This window comes from Chiloscyllium plagiosum, unplaced genomic scaffold (assembly GCF_037043375.1).
Source record: "Chiloscyllium plagiosum isolate Xiang-an unplaced genomic scaffold, Cpla_swu_hap1 HiC_scaffold_25, whole genome shotgun sequence".
Taxonomy (NCBI): Eukaryota; Metazoa; Chordata; class Chondrichthyes; order Orectolobiformes; family Hemiscylliidae; genus Chiloscyllium; species Chiloscyllium plagiosum.
In genome coordinates, this window is record NW_028270163.1 from 10,102,159 (window position 1) to 10,125,079 (window position 22,921).

The 22,921-nt window shown below is 41.6% G+C and overlaps 1 protein-coding gene across 8 annotated transcripts in view; it reads left to right on the forward strand.

Annotated features, from left to right (window-relative positions):
* The window catches only part of cacna1g (calcium voltage-gated channel subunit alpha1 G), a 611,364-nt gene that overhangs the window by 562,113 nt on the left and 26,330 nt on the right, over positions 1 to 22,921 (forward strand). For all 8 annotated transcript variants that reach the window (XM_088000446.1, XM_088000447.1, XM_043714394.2 and 5 more), the window contains 2 exons: positions 1,205 to 1,546; positions 13,568 to 13,708. In XM_088000446.1, coding sequence (XP_087856572.1) covers positions 1,205 to 1,546; positions 13,568 to 13,708 — 483 coding nt within the window. The remainder of the gene's footprint in view (positions 1 to 1,204; positions 1,547 to 13,567; positions 13,709 to 22,921) is intronic.

The following is a 22,921-nucleotide window of genomic DNA, read 5'->3' on the forward strand; positions in this document are numbered from 1 at the left end:
GTATCACATTGGTCCAGCGGGTATTCAGTTCCAGGAAAGCTTATAATCAGCAACTGATGTCATAGAGTCATAGAGATGTACAGCATGGAAATAGAACCTTCGGTCCAACTCATCCATGCTGACCAAATATCCCAACCCAGTCTAGTCCCACCTGCCAGCACCCGGCCCATATCCCTCCAAACCCTTCCTATTCATATACCCATCCAAATGCCTTTTAAATGTTACAATTGTACCAGCCTCCACCACTTCTTCTGGCAGCTCATTCCATACACGTACCACCCTCTATGTGAAAAAGTTTCCCCGTAGGTCTCTTTTATATCTTTCCCCTCTCACCCTAAACCTATGCCCTCTAGTTCTGGACTCCCCAACCCCAGGGAAAATACTTTGTCTATTTTTCCTACCCATGCCCCTCATAATTTTGGAAACCTCTATAAGGTCACCCCTCAGCTTCCGACACTCCAGAGAAAACAGCCCCAGCCTGTTCAGCCTCTCCCTATAGCTCAATCGTACAGCACATTTTACATTTCCTGCCTACGATTCATTGCTCGCCTGTGAAATTTTGTAAGATAAGAGGCTGAATTAATCCAAAACCTATCAGGCTCCTCTCTCCCCAGATTTCTGTACCTCCCTTCAAATATCATCCCCCTTTCTGATAAAGAAAGTGCAGCTCTCTTGACCTCAACTATTCCCTTCTATTCAGAACAATTTTATGTAAAGATATTGACCCTATCTCTCTTCTCCCTCACCCATTCAATAGGTTAAATTACTGATTTCAACCAATGTCCCCATCAGAATACTTCCTCATTCAAATCCCATGAATAACTATTATTAAATCTCATCTTGAATTTCTCTGCCCAGGTGGAAATAATCTCCATATTTCTTCATAATTTTACTTCTCATCGAAAATCAGTTTGGTGAATCTTGGTTCAAAAACTTTAACATTCTTTCTAAACCGAATCACCTAGTAGTTGTAATTTAGATTTCTACATAAAATTAAAGTGTTTTAATTGAGTCAAATGTCCATTGCACCGGGGGCAGTTTACTGATATGACTGTTTGAAGTACATTAATTTAGTTCCATTGTTGAAAAAGCTTATTTGTTCTGCCTTCATGGACTTGCATCATGTTTTTTCACTACTGCCATCCATATAATGGACTCTGTTTTCATTTGTTTTGTTTTAACTGCTTTTCTCCCTCATTGGCAGGATACTTTGCGAGACTGTAACCAGGAGGGCACCTGTTATAACACAGTGGTGTCCCCAATCTACTTTGTCTCGTTTGTACTGACAGCTCAGTTTGTGCTGGTGAATGTAGTCATCGCAGTGCTGATGAAACACCTGGAAGAGAGCAACAAAGAGGCGAAGGAGGAAGCCGAACTTGAAGCAGAGCTGGAACTCGAATTAAAAATGTTGAATACTGTACAAGGGAATGTGGATGGTGTGACATGGGGAGGTGGTGACGGTGGAGATGCAGGTGACAGCCCTGGGAGTCCATCTGAGTCACTCCAAATCAAAATGGATTCGCCATTTTCTTTAGAGCCACCATTGGTAAGATACAGTATATTAGTTTGAATACTTCTCATCCATAGATCTTTAATGGAAATTGTTTACACCGTACAGAATTTCTAATCACCAAAGTACACAGTAGAATGCATACAAAAGAACAGTGCACCAAAGAGTCAATAAGATCCTGAAGGGACCTGACAAGGCATATTCTGAGAAGATCTTTTCCTTTGCTGGAGAGACTAGAACTAGGAACATAGGTGAAACATGTAAGGGGTTTCACTTTTCAGACAGTTGTTATGTTGCGGTATTCCCTACCCCAGAAAACATTGGAGGCTGGGTCATTGAAGTTATTCAGGGATAAGTTGGAGAGATTTTTGATAGACAAGGAAGTCAGGTATTTCAAATGACAAACAAGAAAATGGAGCTGAGACCAAACCATGATCCCATCAAATAGCAGAGCAAGCTTTCAGGGCCAAAAGGCGGCCTCCTGCTCCTATGTCAGTCTGATGAGTCAGTTCATAGTCAAAGATCCCTTTCATAATTCACTATTTTAGTCCTAGACATTCAGTGCTTTGCTCATTATTGATATCTTCATTGTTTTCTATTTTAAGAAGACATCCAGAAGTCAGAGTCTTAATTTTATATCGCTTTTCATGACTTCAGGATGACCCCCACCCCAAAAAAAAGTGTTTTACAGTCAGAGAAGTACTTGAAAAGTGTAGTCATTGTTTTGATGCAGGGAAGTATACTGCAAAGCAAGGTCTCAAATGCAGCAATGAAATAGATAACTAGATAAGCTGTTTTAGATCGAGGGATCCATGCTGGTCAGGAGAAATCCCCTTTTCATGTTGAATGGTCCTATAAGATATTTTACATCCATCCAAGAGAGTAGATGGGGCCTCAGGTTAACATTTCATCCAAAAGATAACATACCTGTTCATGCAGCAGTTTTTTTTGCACTGCCCTATGGTTATTATACAGAACCTCTATGATCCTCTGAAGTTATCATGGAGGGAATTTTATTTAAGCTGTTGAATGGATTTGGATCGAGTGGGGTGGTTAAAGTCTTAAAAATCAGATTCCCAGATCAAACCTATCTCCAACACGCCAACTTCTGGCTTTAACTGAGGTGGAATGGTGAGCAGGTGACCAAACGGCTGTGAGAAGGGGAGTTGGTATTTCAGTATGACAGTGATACCACACTTCTTACTATTATCCAACTCTAACTCTGAACAGAGCCCCAGGAAACATGGCATCTACATCCAGATGAGCACTTAACAGGTCCAGGAGGTGCTGGCCTTTACACTTACTTCTTGGATCGAATGGGCTGGCTTGAGGACCCCCTGTAATCCCACAAGGTCTCCAACCCTCCACTCTGAGGATTACAATCCAGAATCAAAGGGGAGAAGTTACCTGGTGGTAATTTGACAGATCAACAGCAGACTCTTGCAAGGAGCTCATTTGTGGTTGACAAAGAAGGGCTTCTAATCCTAGATCAATAAGCATGTTTTAACGAGTGATCAGAATCAATGTTAGATAAAATAGGAAAAGCTTATTTACAGTCAAAAAACAAGGCTGGAATGCTGAGATTGAAAATTATGATAAGTAACAAAAGAAGACAAGGAGAATAAGGCTAAATCCACTTGCAGATGGTATCATGCTCAATAGAAATTTTTTGTATGCTCAATAGAAATTTTTTGTGTGCATCAAGAAAGGACAAATTTAGATATGACAATAGTAGAACATAAGGACAAAACTGTGTGGGTAGAATGAAAACAGATGTATTTCTACATATTCCGATCTGCCAAGCTTATATTCACTGTAAAATTTGACAGTATGAATTGCAGATGGAAATACAATATAAACAGGCAAATGTTGAGGGTGTTATTTAGGGACGCTGATCTAAAAATCATTAGAAACTAGAGTGCAGGCTCAAAGTGATTTTAAAAAGTGAAAGAGATACAAGAGTTTAAGAATTAAAAGTAGTGGTATGCTATACAATCATATGGAATCTTGATCAGAAAAGATTTCGAAACATAGAAACAGAAAATAGGAGCAGGAGTAGAGTGTTCAGTCCTTTCATGACTGATCATCCAACTCAGTGGCCTGTTCCTGTTTTTTTTCCCATATTCTTTGAACCTTTCAGCTCTAAAAACTATCTGACTCTGCTGTGGAGGTGCCAGTGTTTGACTGGGGTGGACAAAGTCTGAAGTCACAGATAATAGTCTAACAGGTATATTTGAAACCACAAGCTTTCAGAGCGCTGCCACTCCAGGTCACCCGACAAAGGAGCAGCGCTCCGAAAGCTTGTGATTTCAAATAATCCTGTTGGACTATAATCTGGTGTCATGTGACTTCTTATTATATCTAACTCCTTCTTGAAAACATTTAATGTTTTGGCTTCAATGGCTTTCTGTGGCCAAGAATTTCACAGACTCACTGCACACTGGTTGAAGACATTTTCTCCTCATCTCAGTCCTAAATGGCCTACCCTTTATCGTTAGATGGTGACCCCTCGTTCTGGATTCCCCAGTCATTGGGAACGTATTTACCCTGTCTAGCCCCATTAGACTTTTATAGGTTTCTATGACACCTTCATTCTTCTAAACACCAGCAAACATGGTCTTAACCGATCTGGTCTGTCTTCATACACCCCTCCTGCCAAAAGAACATAAGAACTAGAAGCAGGAGTAAGCCATCTGGCCCATCCTGATGACGCTCATTCCTGATGAAGGGCTTTTGCCCGAAACTTCGATTTTCCTGCTTTTCGGATGCTGCCTGACCTGCTGTGCTTTTCCAGCGGCGCACTAATCTTGACATGTGGCCCATCGAGCCTGCTCCACCATTCAATAAGATCATGGCTGACCTTTGTGTGGACTCAGCTCCAGTTACCCACCCACTCACCATAACCCTTAATTCCTTTACTGTTCAAAAATCCATCTATCTTTGCCTTAAAAATATTCAACAAAGTGGCCTCAACTGCTTCACTGGGCAGGGCATTCCACAGATTCACAACCCTTTGGGTGAAGAAGTTTCTCCTTAACTCAGTCCTAAATCTGCTCCCCCTTATTTTGAGGCTATGCCCCCTAGTTCTAGTTTCACCCACCAGTGGAAACAACCTCCCTGCTTCTATCTTATCTACTCACTTCATAATTTTATATGCTTCTATAAGATCCCCCCTCATTTTTCTAAATTCCAATGAGTATAGTCCAAGTCTACTTAATGTCTCCTCATAAGAAAACCTTCTCAATTCCGAAGTCAACTTAGTGAACCTCCTTTGCACCACTGTAACGCCCTCTCAGGTAATGGGACCAAAACTATACACAATACTCCAAATGTGGTCTCATCAGCACCCCTATACAGCTGCAGCATAACCTTCCTTGCAATAAAGGACGATATTCCATTTGCCTTAATTACCTGCTGCACCTGTGAACCAACTTATTGTGATTCATGCACAAGGACACCCAGGTGCCTTTGCACAGCGGCCTGCTGCAATTTTTCACCATTTAAATAATAGTCCATTTTGCTATTATTCCTACCAAAATGGATGACCTCACATTTATCAACATTGTACTCCATCTGCTAGACCTTTGCCCACGCACTTAACCTACCGGTATCCCTCTGCAGACTTCCAGTGTCCTCTGCACACCACCCATTTTAGTGTCATCCCCGAACTCTAAATCATCTGTATAAATTGTAAACAATCCCAGCATTCAGACTAGTGTTTTGTGCATTGTTTTGGCTATCTCACTTCAAGAATGATCTGTTTGATTTGGAGGTCTTTGGGACTCCCAAGAATTATGCATCGGATGTGGAGGTTCTGAGCTATGGTATGAGACTGTGTGGATTTGGATTCTATCCCAAGAAATAAAGGAACAATCTGATTTGGCGACTTAAAACGATGAAGAGAGTTTAACAATGTGCATCAATTCTTCATCTATCAGCTTCTGAAGCAGTTCATTTGAGAACCTCTGTTGAAGCTTTACTGATTTATTTTTAACTGACTTGTCTCTGACTGTAAGGTTGTGTCCTCTTGTTCTGGATTTTCAATGTAAAATTAGTGGATTCAAAGTCAGATCTGTGGCCCCGTGTCTTCTGGAGATTGTTTCCTTTTTCCGTCAGCACCATTTTTCAGGATGTAGCCAGTGGTCCCCAATAGAAACAAAGTTTGACTCGCAGACTTTCTTTACTGGTTCCCTGCTAGCTACTCCCCACAAATGATGTATGCTTCCTTTTAAAATTCATGTTGTCACTCCCAACTCAAAAATCACCTACCCTGTTCTTGTAGCTTACTGCCACATCTCTAAAGCCTCCTCCTCTCCAATATTCATAGAGGTTGTGGTTCTTTTCAAGTCCCTGTGTATCCTTTCCACAGTTTCATGTTTTGGATCGCTCCAACCAGATTTCTATCACCCTTGTCAGTCATAAATGGCATCCTGTATGACTGTTTCCATAGTGCACCATCCCTCCTCCTTCTCTCTCTTTGACTATGACACAATCTTTCCACATTCTCCTCAACTTCTCCATGGTGGAGCACACTTCTCTCTTAAAACCTCTCTGTTGATCAACTCAGTTTGTTGGTCTTGTTTACTTCCATTTTTACGAAGCCAATCATAGCCAAAGCAGTGGTTTCTCTAACAAACTATGTGACATTATCCCCAAGGATCTAACCCTCACCTCTATGCTGTCATTTAGTGATATTGCTATTAGGTATGAGATTAGCTTGCACATGTTTCATAGAATCCCTACAGTGGGGAAAGAGACCATTCAGCCCATTGAGTCTGCACAGACCATCCAAACGACATCCCACATAAACCAAATCTTCCATCCTATCCCTACATTTACCATGGTCAATCCACCTAACCTGCACATCTTTGGACTGTAGGAGGAAACCCACACAGACATAGGGAGAATGCGCAAACTCCACACAGACATTCTGCTGAAGCTGGAATTAAACCTGTGCCCCTGGCAGCAGTGCTCACCATTGTGCCATCACGCTGCCCACAAAGTATGCTGATAGCATCCATCTCTACTTGTCCATCCTTTCTCTCAGCCCTTTCACCACCTCTATATTGTCAGATTGTCAGAAATCCAATCTTTATTGAGCTTCAGTCTCATACACATAAATGTTGGGATCACCTCAGCTCTTGTCACAAACTTAGTACGTATTCTTTGGCAGTGATTACATTCCCTCCCTTTCTTACTGTCTCAGGTTCAACCAGATTATTTGAAACCTCAGAATCTTACTTGACCAAGAGGTCAGCTTCCTTTCCCATGTCCTCCTCATCACCAATTTCGCCTTGTCAAATTGCCTCCTGTCCATTCTTAATATATCTGCCACTGACTTCCTCTTTGATATTTTTGTCACATTCAGACTCCAGGAATTTCCCAGACAGCTTCTCATCCTCCATAAAGTGTCCTATAAATGCCAACTCAGCAAAGCCCTGTTGCTGAATTCTATTTCACATCAAATCCGTCTCACCATTCAACACCGCCCCTTGTTACAAACAGACCCAGGGTGTCTTTCCTTAATGTTTTGTGATTCCAGGCAGGATACCCTAAACTTAAGATCCCAGCTTAAGCAAAATAAAACAAATTTTGTATTATGTTCAGCCTCATGTTTTTTAATGGAGTTGTAGAATCATACAGTACAGAAATAGACCCTTCAGTCATCCATGCTGTACAAGTTTCCCAAACTAAACTAGTCCTATTTTCATGCGTTTGGCCCATACCCCTCTAAACATAGAGTCATAGAATCATTGAGTTGTACAGCACAGAAACAGATACTTCAGTCTAACTCGTCCATGCCGACCAGATATCCTAAATTAATCTAGTCCCATTTGCCAGCTTTTGGCCCATATTCCTCTAAACACTCCCTGTTCATATACCCATCCAGATGCCTTTTAAATGTTATAATTGTACCAACCTCCACCACTTCCTCTGGAAGTTCATTTCATACACACACCACTCTCTGTGTGAAAAAGTTGCCCCTCAGGTCCCTTTTTTACCTTTCCCCTCTCACCCTAAATCTATGCCCTCTGGTTTTAGACTCTTCTTCGTTGGGGAAAAGACCTTAACTATTCACACTATGCATGGCCCACATGATTTTATAAACCTCTATAAGGTCATTCCTCAGCCTCAAACACCACAGAGAAAGTAGCCCCAGCCTATTCAGCCTCTCCCTACAGCTCAAGCCCTCCAACGCTGGCCACATCCTTGTAAATCTTTCTGAACCCTTTCAAGTTTAACAACATCTTTCCTATAGAATTGAACAGTATTCCAAAAGTGGCCTCACCAATGTCCTGTACATTCGCAGCATGACCTCCCAACTCCTATACTCAATGCTCTGACCAATAAAGAAAGCATACTAAATGCTTTCTTCACTATCCTATTTACCTGCAACTCTACTTTCAAGGAGCTATGGACCTGCACTCCAAGGTCCCTTTATTCAGCAACACTCTCCAGGACCTTACCATTAAGTGCATAAGACCTGACTGATTTGCCTTTCCAAAATGCAGCACTTCTCATTTATTTAAATTAAGCTCCATCTACCATTCCCCCACCCAATGGCCCATCTGATCAAGGTCCCATTGTCCTCTGAGGCAACTTCCTTCTCTGTTCACTACACCACCAATTTTGCAAATTTATTAACCATACCTCCAATATTCACATCCAAGTCATTTATATAGGTGACAAAAAGCAATGGACCCAGTGCCAATCCCTGTGGCACACCGCTGATCCTAGGCCTCCTGACCGAGAAGCAACCCTCCACCACTCTCTGTCCCCATCTAGCCAAACCTTTCCTGTTCATGTACCTGTCCAAATGTCTTTTAAATGTTGTAACTGTAGCTGCATCTATCATTTCCTCTGGCAGTTCGAACCACCCTCTGTGTGAAAATGTTGCACTGCAGGTCCCTTTTAAATCTTTCTCCTCTCACCTTAAAAACATGCCCTCTAGTTTTGAATTCCCCAGCCCCAGGGAAAAGACCTTTGCTATACATCTTATCTATGCCCTTCATGATTTTATAAACCTCTATATGGTCACCCCTCAATGTCCTACACTCCAGCCTAACCAATCACTCCCTATAAATCAAAGCCTCCAGCACCATCTACATTCAGGTAAATCTTTACTGAGTTCTCTCCAATTTAATAATGAACTTTCTGTAGCAAGGCAACCAAAATACAGTACTCCAAAAGTGACCTCACTGACGCCCTGTACAACCTCAACATGACTTCCCAATTGCTATTTGGTTTGGTTTTGATTTAATTTATTGTCACATGTATCTAAGTACAATGAAAAGCTTTGTTTGCAAGCAGTACATGCAGATAAGAGTAAACAAGGACATATAGATCATAGATTGAAAAAAGACTTGGACAGAGTAAGGTACACACCACACAGGAAATGCACTAGGCAAGATCATGTTAACAAGATCAGCATTATTTGAAATTAGAGAGTCCGTTCATCAGTCTAATGGTCAATGCTCAATACTCAATGGTCTGAGCAATGAAGGCAAGCATGCCATGAATCTTCTTAACCATGAACTGCTGCAGTCCCAGATTGCCATTAGGGAAGGAGTTCTAGGATTTTGACCCAGCAACACTGAAGGAACAGTGAGGTATTTCCATGTCAGGGTGGTGAGTGGCTTGGAGGGGAACTTGAAGGTGCCCTTGTCCTTCTAGATGGAAGTGGTTGTGGGTTTGGAAAGTGATTGTCAATGGTATTGGGCCTCAGAGCATAAAAATCCGCAATGTCCCAAAATGATTCATTCGGAATGAAGAAAATTAATCCTCCTGCAGAAAGATTTATGTGTTCATTGTCACCATTCAAACTGCAAGTTCCCTTTCTTTATAATCATGCTGTTCAGACTGTTGTAATGCACCTCCAGGGCAAATGGGACTTGAACCTTCTGGTCCAGAAATAGTGATAATACCAGTGTACCACAAGATCCTCTTGCCCATGAAAACATAAGAAGATACAGCAGAAGTAGGCTGTTCAGCCCCTCAAACTTGCCCTGACACTCTATAAAATCATAGCTGATCTGCACCAGGCCTCAACTTCCCCTTTTGTGCCAGCTCATCATAGCCCTCCTCAATATTTCAAAATCTATCTACTTCTTCTTTAAACACTTTACGTAAGCTCGCCTCCACAACACTCTAGGCTAGAAAATTCCAGACATTCTCTCACCTCTCCCAGAGGAAATTCCTTCGCGCCTCAGTTGTAAATGAGTGCCCCCTTATTCTGTAACTATGTCCCCTAGTTTGACATTCTCCAACTGACGGAAACATCTTCTCAACATTCACCCTGTCAGGCCCCCTCAGAATCTTCTTTGTTTTAATAAGATCACCACTCATTCTTCTAAACTGTAATGAGTAAAGGCTAAAGTTGTTTAGCATTCTTGATAAGTCAACCTCTTCATCCCAAGAATTAGCCTAGTGAGTCTCTTATGAATAGCCTCCAAAGCAAGTACATCCTTTCTTAAATACAGTTAGAATAAGACTTCCCTAGTTTTAAACTCCCATTCCCAAGTGGTCCTATTTACCTTCTTAATAATTTGCTGCACCAGTTTGCTAACTTCTTGTGGTTCATGCAAAAGAACACCCAGATCCATCTGTGATGCATACTTGTAGTATCCCCAATACTATGAGCTTCTATCTTGTGCAATAACCTTCTAATGTGTCACCTTATCAAATACATTCTAGAAATCCAAATGCACTACATACCCGTTCCTGTTTGTCATATCCTCAAAGAACTCCAGCAAATTTGTCAAATTCGATTTCCCTTTTCAATCCATTCAATCATGGCTGATAAGTTTCTCAACCCCAATCTCTCACTTTCACCCCATAACCCTTGATCCCCTTGATACTCAAGAATGTATCTTTCTCAGTCTTAAATGTACTCAGTGACCTAGCCTCCACAACTTTCTGCGACAATGAATTCCATAGGTTCGCCACTCTCTGGTTGAAGAAGTTTCTCCTAAACGGTCTTTCCTTTACTCTAAGGCTGTGCCCTCCGGTCCTAGTCTCTCCTACTAATGGAAACATCTTCCCAATCTCCACTCTGTCCAGTCCATTCAGTATTCTGTATGTTTCAATTAGATCCTCCTGCATCCTTCTAAACTCCATCGAGTATAAACCCAGAGTCCTCAAACATTCCTCATATGTTAAGCTTTTCATTCCTTGGACCATTCTCGTGAACCTCCTCTAAACACGCTCCAGGGCCAGTACACCCCTCCTGAGATATGGGGCCCAAAACTGAGCACAATACTCTAAATGTGGTCTGACCAGAGCCTTATAGGGCCTCAGAAATACATGTCTGTTTTTATATTCAAGTTCTGTCAAAATAAATGCCATTATTGCATTTGTCTTCTTAACTACTAACTCAATCTGTAAGTTTACCTTGAGAAAATCCTGGGCTAGAACTCCCAAGTCTCTTTGCATTTTAGACTTCTGAATTTTCTCCCCATTTAGAAAATGTTCCACGCCTCTATTCTTCCTACCAAAGTGTATGACATCACACTTTTCCACATTATACTCCATCTGCCACTTCTTTTCCTACTCTCCTAACCTGCCCAAATCCTTCTGCAGCCTCCCCGCCTCCTCAATGCTACCTGTCCCTCTACCTATCTTTGTATAGTCTGCAAACTTAGCCAGAATGCCCTCAGTTCCTTCATCTAGATCATTAATGTATGAAGTGAAAAGTTGTGATCCCAATGCTGAGCCTTGTGGAACACCACTTGTCACCGGCTGCCATCCTGAGAAGGACTCTTTGATCCCCACTCTCTGCTTTCTGTCAGCCAGCTAAGCTTCTATCCGTGCTAGTACATTGCCTCTCAGGCCATGGGCCCTTATCTTACTCAGTAGCCTCCTGTGTGCCACCTTGTCAAAGGCCTTCTTGAAGTCCAGATAGATAACATCCATTGGCTCTCCTTGGTCTAACCTGGCAGATTTGTCAGGCATGACCTCTCCTTGATGAAACCATGCTGACTTTGCCCTATTTTACCATACAATTCCAAGTATTCAGAAATCTTATTCTTCACAATGGACACAAAACTTTTCTGAAAAACAGATGTTAGGCTAACTGGCCTATGGGTCCCTGCTCTCTGTTTCCCTCCCCTTCCCAATTAAATGTTGGTCAAAATTTAACAAAAATAGACAAAAAGGACCTCCTGACAACAACAACACTCTGCATGCAGACCCCACCCTTAGGCTGATCTGAGTGACCAATAGCTGCAGTGGTCCCAGCAGTGCCACTATCTCAGGAGAAAGCATTGCTGGTACTGCAGGCACCTTGTAAATGGAAGATCCTCTCCTGCTGACCTCTGTAAATGAAACATCACCTGCCTACTCCTGCCCGCCTGCATATCAGTGTGTTCTGATATAAGCAGTATATTATCAGGGCAAGTTGAACTGTAATAGGTTTGATTGACCCTTGTTTATTTAGATATGTTGTGCAGGCTGAGCCCACCCAGACACCCCTAACTATAATGTGAGCTCAGGATGAATGGGAAGATGGTGGACTGGGCACATCAGCCTATTTTGTATGCTGTCCACCAGCCAAAAAGGCCAGCTGAGGCACCTAATATCCAGCCCAGTTTTTCTGAAAGAGTTAGAGGCCACAACAATAACAGTCTGCTGTCCAGGTTTGGCTCCCAATATTATTCATTCAAAGGTTGATTTGCCAACTCCACAGTTAGATGTATCCCTGGAGGATTCATCACATGATCTCCCATCAGTAATGGCCCCTTGCCCCATTCTCCCCTGCTTGTTGCCCAACTAATCTGTTCCCAAAAACACCAACTATTCCCACAGCACAATACCCTCCTTTAACCAAAATAAACCAAGCCCATTGATTTGTCAAACAGCCAATATGCCCAGCTAATAATTGAAAGGGCTGGAAGGAAATGGAAAATAAAAGCCTATAATATGTTTAATCTGCAAATTGTCTCCTAATCTTGCTGGTAGGAACATCCCAGAAATTAATTCTTGGGGAATCCAGGACAGGTCTGAAATGTTGGCAATCCCAGGATTGAAGTACAATCAATTTGTACCTCACTGACTCCTTTCTAAACATGTGTGTGAAGGAGACCAAAATTCTTGGATTCCAACCCTCTTTTGCATTAATCTGATATGATTGTATGCTACAGGAATGGTTAAGGTAATGAGGTATTTGTGAACACACAGAAATTAATTTTTAAATCATTAGATTGAGAAATCATTGTTTAAATAATGAGAACTGTGAACAAATTTAGAATTAGAATTATATTTAATGTCACATGTACTCAAGTACAAGGATACAGGAATACAGTGAAAAATGTACAGTGTCAATGGCACCATTTTAGGTACAAAGATACCTCGGTGCAAAATTTTAGGTATAAATTAGAAAAATGATCAAATAAAGTTAAAAGATCAGCACCATAATCCTTATAAAGCTCGGTGTAAAGAAACGGAGGTACAAATTCGCACTGCCTTAACTCTCCATCACCAATTGGAGGTAAGTAGAGGGAACAAAAAGAAGAAAAAGAAAAGAAACAAAAAGAAGAAAAGAAACTGACGGAGTGCATATGCTCCAGTTTAGGAGCCTATTCTGCCATCAAAAAGAATTTAATCCCAATCTATGTCAGACCTGTTGGTGTGAATCAGGTAATTATTTAATACTGCATGCCATCAGAAATAAATATCTGTAAGTATAATATCTTCATATCAACATCCTGCATCCCTAATGAGAACATCCATTCTTTACAATGTTAAAAATCACACAGCACCAGGTTATAGTCCAACAGGTTTAATTGGAAGCTAACTAGCTTTCAGAGCGACGCTCCTTTGAATCATTCTTTACAATGTACACCTTCAGAGCACAATTAATCCAGTTGTTTTCCAATGTTGTACACCAACACTTTCACCGTTACTAAGTGTGAATTTTGTTTAATGATGTGTTCTTTTTCCTTTCCATCTCCTATCCATCTTGTAATGTATTGATGCAATCCTTCCCCATCCACCATTCCGTTCCTTGGTTAACCACTCCATTCTCTTTGCCCTCCTTTCCCACGTACCTTGTGTACACAGGACAAGCAATTTTTCGACAACGTGTCTCTGCTGATCCAAGGTTCACTGGAAGGAGAGTTAACCCTCATGGACAACCTCTCAGGTTCTGTCTGCCATAACTACGCCATCTCCCAGCAAAACAAATGCTGTGCTGAGAAACAGGTTAATAATTCTAGCTTCTCTACCAAAGTCCCTTGTTCAGATCGGGAACCTAAGAATGGCTCAAAAGACGAAGGCTAAATGAGGCAAAGGGAATCCATTGATGAGGATACAACAGGTGCTTTGCAAAAGTGTCATTCTGGTTAATACATTATGAAGGGCATTTTTCCTGACTGCAATCAGTCTTATTCTGCATGAGTGGACATTTAGGGAGTGTACTTACATTAATAGGCATCATATGGGAAATATTTCTATCTATCTCCCCACTTCGTAAAGACCAACTTTTCAATGTGAGTTGGGAGCCGAAAAAATTCCAAGAGCCACTTTGCTCTCACAGTCCTACTTTGAACATCAGGTGACCTCATTGACAATGAGATGAGTTCATCATCTAGAGTCTGCAGTATGAATGCCTCCGGGTGTTAAGTGGTATCAGTGAGTGGCAGCAGCCATATTGGAGCCTGCTGTCACCTTTCTGCAGACAGTGCCAATAGCATCCATGGCAACGAAAGGGTCGTGCAGGTTTGAACACAGAACTGAACTGCAACTGGCACAAGAGAGTCCAGAAAGGTCAGTCTTGAATAAATGGTGGGATTGTTTCTGGTGACCCAATAGCGAATTCAAAGATGAATTCACAAAGATGACTTGTGCACCAGACTGTTTGGCCTCACCGAATTAGAGATTTCAAAATTTCAAGCTTATTAAAGAACTGAAGGAATAGCTTTTTTCTCAGCTCTGAGTATTTCCTATTCCATGATTCTTGTGTTAAACTGTCCCAGTGGCGTTAGGAACCCAAGACAAGCTCTAACTTTGCAAATTTTAAATCCTGTCCCCATCAGGTCAGGCTCCTCAACTCTTTTGGAAGTGTGTCACCTACTGAAGGAAATGAAAGAATGTGCCCTCAAGGATCATCTGCCTTATACTTTAACATTTAAAAATTCTTAAAGAAAAAGGTGGCTGACTTTAGACAGTGGTTTTACAACCTCACCACATTCCAAAGCCCTTTAAAGCCAATGATCTTGAAACACACTCATGGCTGTATTTAGGGAAATTTCTCATAGTAAAGCTCCTCAAGCAGCAGTGTAATCAATAACCACAAAATCAGTTTCCTCGTCATATTGGTTGGGGGGATAAATATTGACCAAAGAGATTGCTAATGTTGCTCTTCAAAGTAGGTGTGGGATCTCTTATATAAACCAGAGAGAGCAGGCAGGGCCTCCTAAAATGTTAACTGATGACAGCATCCAGGCACTGGGGTGCTCAGTTCTGTATGGGCTTTACAATATGGCATTTGTGTTCAAGCCTGTGGTGGGACTCAAATCCAGAGTTTCCTGACTCCGAGGCATGCCTGCTATCATGCCTGTGGCAAGATGCATGGACGTCTCAGAGAGAGAAAGGCCAGGATTTGAAGTTGAAAGACAGGCCACTTATTACTTTTTGCTGTGTTCTGCCCAATCGTGCGAGACAATTGTTAGAAGAACTCCAGTGCACCTGGCAACAATATTCACATCTTGAGCAGAATGAGTTTGCCAGATGTTGGAGCTGGGGCAAAGCTAGGCCTATTCAGCTGGATGGGCAAGTATTCAGGTTTTGGAGAGATTCCACTTCTCTGCTATGTGAGCAGTATTCCATTTTTGGACAGCTTTGGACTGCACAGAGAATTATAAATCCCGAACAGGGGACTCAACTGGGATGAGGATGATGCCTTGAAATTCTGTTGCACATTCATCAGTCTTACAGCTAATTGCAACATTTCTTGGTCATGTTCTTGCACTGTAGGAGATTATAGGACCTGACCCTGCCAACAAGGCGCATCATCCATTGGCTGCATTTAATGTGCCTCCAAGTCCTTGTTATGCATTATTCAGCCACTGAGAATCCCAGCTGGCAGTGTGAAATTGGTCCAGAATCTCTTCACTTGCTCAGTATTGGAGGTGTAAGAACAGAGGGATATTTTGCCCCGTGGAAATGTCTCTATGTGGGAGTCTCTCCTATGTTCCAGTGGAGACATGGATTGGAAAGTATTACACACAGTAGTCCTATGTGTTAATTTTGCCTGGTTCCTCATCATAATCAAGTATCAAAACTCCTAAATGTTCCTTTTCTTCTATATCCAGAAGTGGTATCACACATAGCTGAATGACTTCTTCCATCAGCAAATCACCTGTGACAGTTTTCACCTATGAACTACCACCATTACATCCCCCATATTTCCAATTGTTCAATTAATGTGCAGAGCATAAGGACAATGCAGGTGAAGGTGATGGAGTGGCAGGGAGAGAGCTAAATTGGTTAGGGAGATAGGGCATTCTGCCTTGCCCACCTAGCCCCCACCTCCACCCGAGCTTACATACTCACAGCCTAATTGTCTATTTTGTGGCTCTGGGAGTTTGTAGACCACGTCTATGTTGGTTGTGGGTTTTGCACCCCCTTTTTAGTTATTTGAGAAACCTTTTGTGTTTTTGGTTGCACTTTAGCCCCACGCTACTGCTCTTTGGGCACCCAGTGTCGGCAGATCAGAGGATCTGCTCCTGGATCTGCTTTTGGGCCTGACCAAGCTAGTTACAAACAGGTCCAGGCAGCTGGCTGTGGAGCGGATCGTATCTGTCCACTGTCTGCCCCTCTTCCACAGCTACAGTTGTGCCTGGGTATCCTTGAAGAAGGAGCATATGGTGTCCACCAGTGCACTTAACGGCTTTAGAGAGAGAGAGAGAGAGAGAGAGATGGGCACTGCAGGGGTAGAATGCTTCATCTCTCCATCCACCTCCATTTTGCTTTATCTCGCTACCTCTGTCCTTTGAACAACTGGAAACATAGGTGATGCAATAGTTGACAATTGCCATAGGTGATTTGTCAACAGAAAAAGCCATTTAGTTGTATGTAATAGAAATTTTGGATACATAAACATAGGAATATTTTTGAGTTTGGATACTCCATTACCATGAGAGACCTGGCAAAATTATTACAGAATATCCAACTTAGAGCCTACCAGGAGACAAGTGGTGTTGCCACTGGCGTAACTCAATTTGGTGTAAAAGTGGTTCACTTTACTTAAAATAGAGTCAGCCTAAGATGCAAACTTCCAATCTTACACTTGTAGACCACCTAATCCTGTCTAGTAGGGAACAAAAAAAGTAAAACTTTGTTATATAGTGCCTTTCACAATCTTGGGATGTCCCACTTTTCATGACAGCAAATAAAGTAATGCTGAATGGAGTTGTCATGTAGGAAAAAGACAGGAGTTGAAATTGCTGTTTTAGGATAAAAGGACATAACAATACAATCTTTGGGTATGGTACCAATACATACAGGTTAAGGAGCTTCTAGGATCAATCATAGGACTGAATAGATCTGGGTAGGTAGCATTAGAGTGGCTTCAGTTTGTAATCACACCCTTACGCAATAGGATTCAGATTCCTGCACTCATTGCTGTTCAGTGATTCCTGCTGGGACATGTGTGTTGTGTGGGTGAACTGGACAGTCCCTATGTTAAAAAAGAAGCCTACAGACATTCTCAGTGTAGACTCACACAAGGGAAAGTCAGCTTCCTCGGCAATGGTTGGCACCCTTCGAAGAGAAGACAAAAGGAGAAATTTTAAAAAGGTTCTCTTTAGTATTTCAGTCTCATTACCTTCAGCTATAACAGTGAGTGTGTTTTAATACTTTTTGTCACCCCCTTCCTTACTTCTATTGAGATATAATAGTCAATTTGTTGTTTTGGATGTTAGATTGTTGGGGGAGGGGAAAGGAAATTACCAAAACAATTGATTCTACATAAAGGAAACTTTTATATTTCATGTTTTCAAATCCTAGGCCTAAAGCTTGCCCAGTCCAAGCCTTAGAGGTCTTGTCTTAAAGTTAACTGAGGTTCCTGATCTGGAGATGGAATTATTTGCCTTGCATTGTTTGTTGTTGTAATACTATTTCATTTTACCTTCTGCTGGGCTCAATGGTCATGTTGAGATTTGTCAGAGACTGGTGCCATCTTAATGTGATTAATTTAATACTTTCAGTTCTCACAGGCCCCAGACCATACTGCATCCAAATCACTTTGAATATTGGATATTGCACACAGCACGAAACCAGACATGAATGATTATAGTTTCTCAGACTGACCTAACCAGGTAAAGGACTCACCCTGAAGGTCGTGATTGAAGGTAGACAGATAACTTGCTACCAGCTCTCCACGATTAACCTATTCTCTCGTCATTGACAGTAACGTATCTCCTTTAACTACTGAATAGATTCACATGCCATTGATTGTTTTGGTAAGGCACAAGAAAATGTAAATTATTTCAGTGAAAACATTTAAAGGAATGCCTTCAAGCAAAACAGTGTATTTGAAATTCTAATTTTTGTAATTTCTTCTTCACGGCTACCTCATGAGGAAGAAAGGTCCATTCTTCACAGGTTAATGTTACCTTGACGAGAACTCTGCCAGAAACAATAATGGGACATGCAATGAGCAATTTTTGTTCAGTACTAGCATGTCCGGGCCTGGTGAAACTTGATACAATATACTTTCACGTTGCTAACATAGTTTTTTTGGGCATTGGGGTAGGAAGGAGGAAAGTATGGGGAAGGATGTGATATTAGTTATTTTCAATACCATGTGACAATGTAAAATGGGTGACATTGTTTGGGTAGCCTGTTTCACATTTCTCCTGATGGAAACTGAACTGTTTCTCTCTGTAACCCATTAAAGCCAACTTTCATTCCCCACTACTTTATTTGCATTGAACCAGAATACCTGAGATCTCCCTAGTCTTGTGATTCACCCACTCATTCAATAGCCTTGTCTACCACTTGAGAAAACAGCAAAGTATAATAAGTCACATTACAACTGAAACAGTTCCTGGGTACAGCAGATAAATTACCACAGAATCATGCAATACCAGCCATGCCTGCAACAGCTCTATGAAAGAATTATCTAATCAGTCCAACTCCTCCCCTGTTTCCCAATAACTCTACAAACTTTTCATTTTTAAGCATCATATATCAAATTCCTTTCTTTAAGTGAACCTCTTCATTTCAGGTAGTATAATCCAGATTATTTGCTTTGTAGATTGCATTGTATCAGGTGGCAACAATGGAAGCCAATAGTAAGAACTGTTATTGTCTATTGCTGAAAAAATAGAGGTGTTGTTGAAGTTTTTGTCTTGCATTCACGGGAAGGGCGGGCAATAGTAGTTGTTTCCTGACCTGGTTCTGCACAGCCACGCCTTGATCAATCAGAATTCACTTGCCAACCAATCAGCAGTTTTCCACATGGTAGGTAAATTGATCTTCCTTTTGAATTTGATTTTCTTGTGTGTATTCTGATGAATGTAAGATGAAACACTTTGAGAGCATATCTCTTTTTCTAGTAATACTCAAGTTCTGTGCTACCAAGTGACTAACTGTAATTGTGTTGCTAAAGGTTTACCTTTGATCCGGAGAACTTGCCATGACTTACTCATAAAGGTAGCAAGGTAGAGTACATATCGCTACAGCTGGTTAGGCGGTGACAGGTTACATCTGGGACTATTTCACTCAGTCTCATTCATCCTATCTGGTTGAATTGCAATCCCTATGTACATGGCTATATACCTGGGAAAATGGCAATGCCTCTTGTCCATTGAAAATGGAAACTGCATTTGAAAACAGGGAGTGAGACTGGGAAGAGTGAACTTAGTGTATGTCAGTATTGGTGTCAAATCAATGAATGGGATTAAAAAGCGACATTCAGATGAAGCTCCATCATGTCCAATTTCGTGTTCTCCCCATTTTAACAGTTTAGAAGCATTCTATTCATGAATTTAGTTCAGACTTATGCCACCTCCCATTCTCAGACTCCAGCAAGGAACTCACAGGCTATGGCTGTAGCAAACGTGTTTTATTTTGGGTCCAGAATTCTGGGTTTGATGATTGTTTCTGTAGAACAGCACATTCCATGCCATGCAATAGTATCAAAAGTCCCAGAGCAGTTTTCAAGGTTTTTGTATATTTTTATGCTGAGCTACCAAATCTCAGCCAAGGCATCTCTGGGGAGTCTCCAGTTGGCCTTTGCTGCACATATTTTGAGTTTTTGGGAGGGGCAAGGTTCACCCAGGTGTGAACTCCTGATTTCTGGGACTGTTGAATAGTGCCTACACATGACTGACAGTGAGGATATACTGGACGATGCTGTCCTTGTCGAGAGTGTGGTGCTGGAAAAGCACAGCATGTCAGGCATCATCCGAGGAGCAGGAGAATCAATGTTTCAGGCATAAGCCCTTGATCAGGCAGCCCAGTGATGAGTGCTGCTTGGGGTCACATGTGAAAAATGGGCAATTAACATTGGTGGAACTGACCTCATCGTCAACTGGAGAGCGAGAGTGTAAGTTAATCAGTAAAATTATGCTATTTGTGATGCAAGAACTATGCCTTTTAATACAAAATGAAAACAATTTTGTAGACAGAGTAATTGCATTGACTGCATCACAGCTGATTTTTGACAGTGAAATGAGCTTGTGTATGTGTGTGATGCATAAGTGGTATTTAATTCAATGATGTTAATGTTCATTTATTTACTGACTTGCTTTTCTCTCTGCATGCTGACTAATCTGATATGGTATAGCTTGAATATAGTGATATGTAATATGTAATGATACTGTATAGCTTACTAGCAGCATGTTTGGTAAGAATCACTGCCTTAAATCTGATTATTCTTTATCTTGTCAAGGTATGAGCAGGGTGTTTGAATAGACAAGCCCTCACAAAGGGGCCACAAGATGATCTGGTTAATCCTTATCATGAAAACAAAAATGCTGGAGATCACAACAGGTCACGCAGCATCCGTGAAGAAACAAAAAGCTAACATTTCAAGTCTAGGTGACTCTTCATCAGAGCTGAATTGAAGTGTGGAGGAGCCAGCATTTATGCTAAAGTGGAAGGGGTGAGGTTGGAGTGCTGGGGGAGAAGGGATGTTGATAGTTTAGATTAAATGATCAGAATATGGGAATGGCAGAACAAAGGTGTGTCTAACTGCCAGACTAGGAAGAACAGACAGTCCCACTTGGGTGGGGGGATGGGGAGAGAGGACGTGGTGAGAGAGAAACTATGTTCTTGTCATTCTCACATTCCGACCACTTATAGAGATGTACAGCATGGAAACAGACCCTTCGGTCCAACCCATCTATGCCAACCACATATCCCAACCCAATCTAGTCCCACCTGCCAGCACCCGGCCCATATCCCTCCAAACCCTTCCTATTCATATACCCATCCAAATACCTCTTAAATGTTGCAATTGTACCAGCCTTCACCACTTCCTCTGGCAGCTCATTCCATACACGTACCACCCTCTGTGTGAAAAAGTTGCCCCTTAGGTTTCTTTTATATCTTTCCCCTCTCACCCTAAACCTTTGCTCTCTAGTCTGGACTCCCTCACTCCAGGGAAGAGACTTTGTCTATTTATCCTATCCATGCTCCTCATTATTTTGTAAACCTCTATAAGGTCACCCCTCAGCCTCCGATGCTCCAGGGAAAACAACCCCAGCCTGTTCAGCCTCTCCCTGTAGCTCAGATCATCCAACCCTGGCAACATCCTTGTAAATCTTTTCTGAACCCTTTCAAGTTTCACAACATCCTGCCAATAGAGAATTGCAAGCAATATTCCAACAGTGGTCTAACCAATGTCCTGTACAGCAGCAACATGACCTCCCAACTCCTGTACTCAATACTCTGACCTATAAAGGAAAGCATACCAAACGCCTTCTTCACTAGCCTATCTACCTGTGACTCCACTTTCAAGGAGCTATGAACCTGCACTCCAAGGTCTCTTTGTTCAGCAACACTCCCTAGGACCTTACCATTAAGTGTATAAGTCCTGCTAAGATTTTCTTTCCCAGAATGCAGCACCTCACGTTTACTCCATCTGCCACTTCTCACCTCACCTGTGACTATCGATGATACAAATGCCACTTAATCTGAGCTATCAACATCCTTGCTGCCCCACTACTTCAACCTCCCCAGTATTGCAGTCACATCAGCTCTGATGAAGAGTCATCTAGACTCTAAACATTAGCTTGCTGTCTCTCAATGGATGCTCTCTGACCCACAGTGATCTCCAACATTTTTTGTTTTTGGTGAAGATTCCAGTGCCTGCAGTGATTTGATCCAACATTGTGTTTAATCCTTGTCAAGAGTGTGAAAGCAGGGAAGGTCAGGCAGCATCTAAGGAGCAGGAGATCCTGCTGGCATACAATTCCAAATTAAATCAGTCATTGCTCTTAAACATTTGAATTTAAGTGACCACAGAATAACTTGGTGCTTGCAGATTGCGGGTAAATTTATTGTTGACGGCTGATAGGAAGGATTGAAACTGAAAGGTTCACTCACAATCTCAGATTTTTGTTCCATGTTTACTCTTGCTAAAATGTGTTGGAGCTCACAGCGTTATTCCAAAATTGCCCGAGCAACCTCAGTTTTGTCTTGAATTGAAAAGAGCTTCAAGTATCCCGATTGTTGTAGCAGTAATAAGACTGTATAGGGAGGAAGGTAAATCTTCATCACCCTCAATTAGGCAGAGGAATCAGTTATTCTAGAATTTGTCCAATTGTCACTTCCACAGCAGGAGTTTTCTGAAGCAGAGGTATGGATGATAAATGACCCGTGCTACTCTCCACTTGTTTCCTCACGATACTGTGATTCTCTGTTTTTTAACCTTCTGTGCAGAAGTGCAGGGGTTGAACCAAATATGGTTTGTCTTTTGGTAAACGTTAGTGATTGTTGCGATTATAGAGCATGCCTGTTTCCCGTGAGGCATTTACAGGAGCTTTCAGCAGTGTGTACTTGTAATTGCAGAGTTCAAGAGGCACAAAGATCTCTCAACAGAGTCCACATTGAGCAGTGAATAAAAACAGCAACTAAACACATTTATTATTTATTTAACACTGCAGTAATTGTTTCAGACATGTATTTGGATGGACAGGCAATTTTTCCTCTTCATCATAACCATAACGATGACAGGCTCCTCTTTCCCACTCGATTTATATACATTTAAGGAAGATTAACAGAAATGTTAATATACCATTGCACTTGGCTAAGCATGTGCTCAAGCTTGAAATACCCAGCAGTTATTGGTTTCTACCTTTCTTCCTCTACTGATGATGCACTTAGCATCATCCTCTGTGGATTGTAGAATCAATTGCGCACCAATTGCACAACCAGTTTGTACAGAAAGGCTGCAGTATGCAC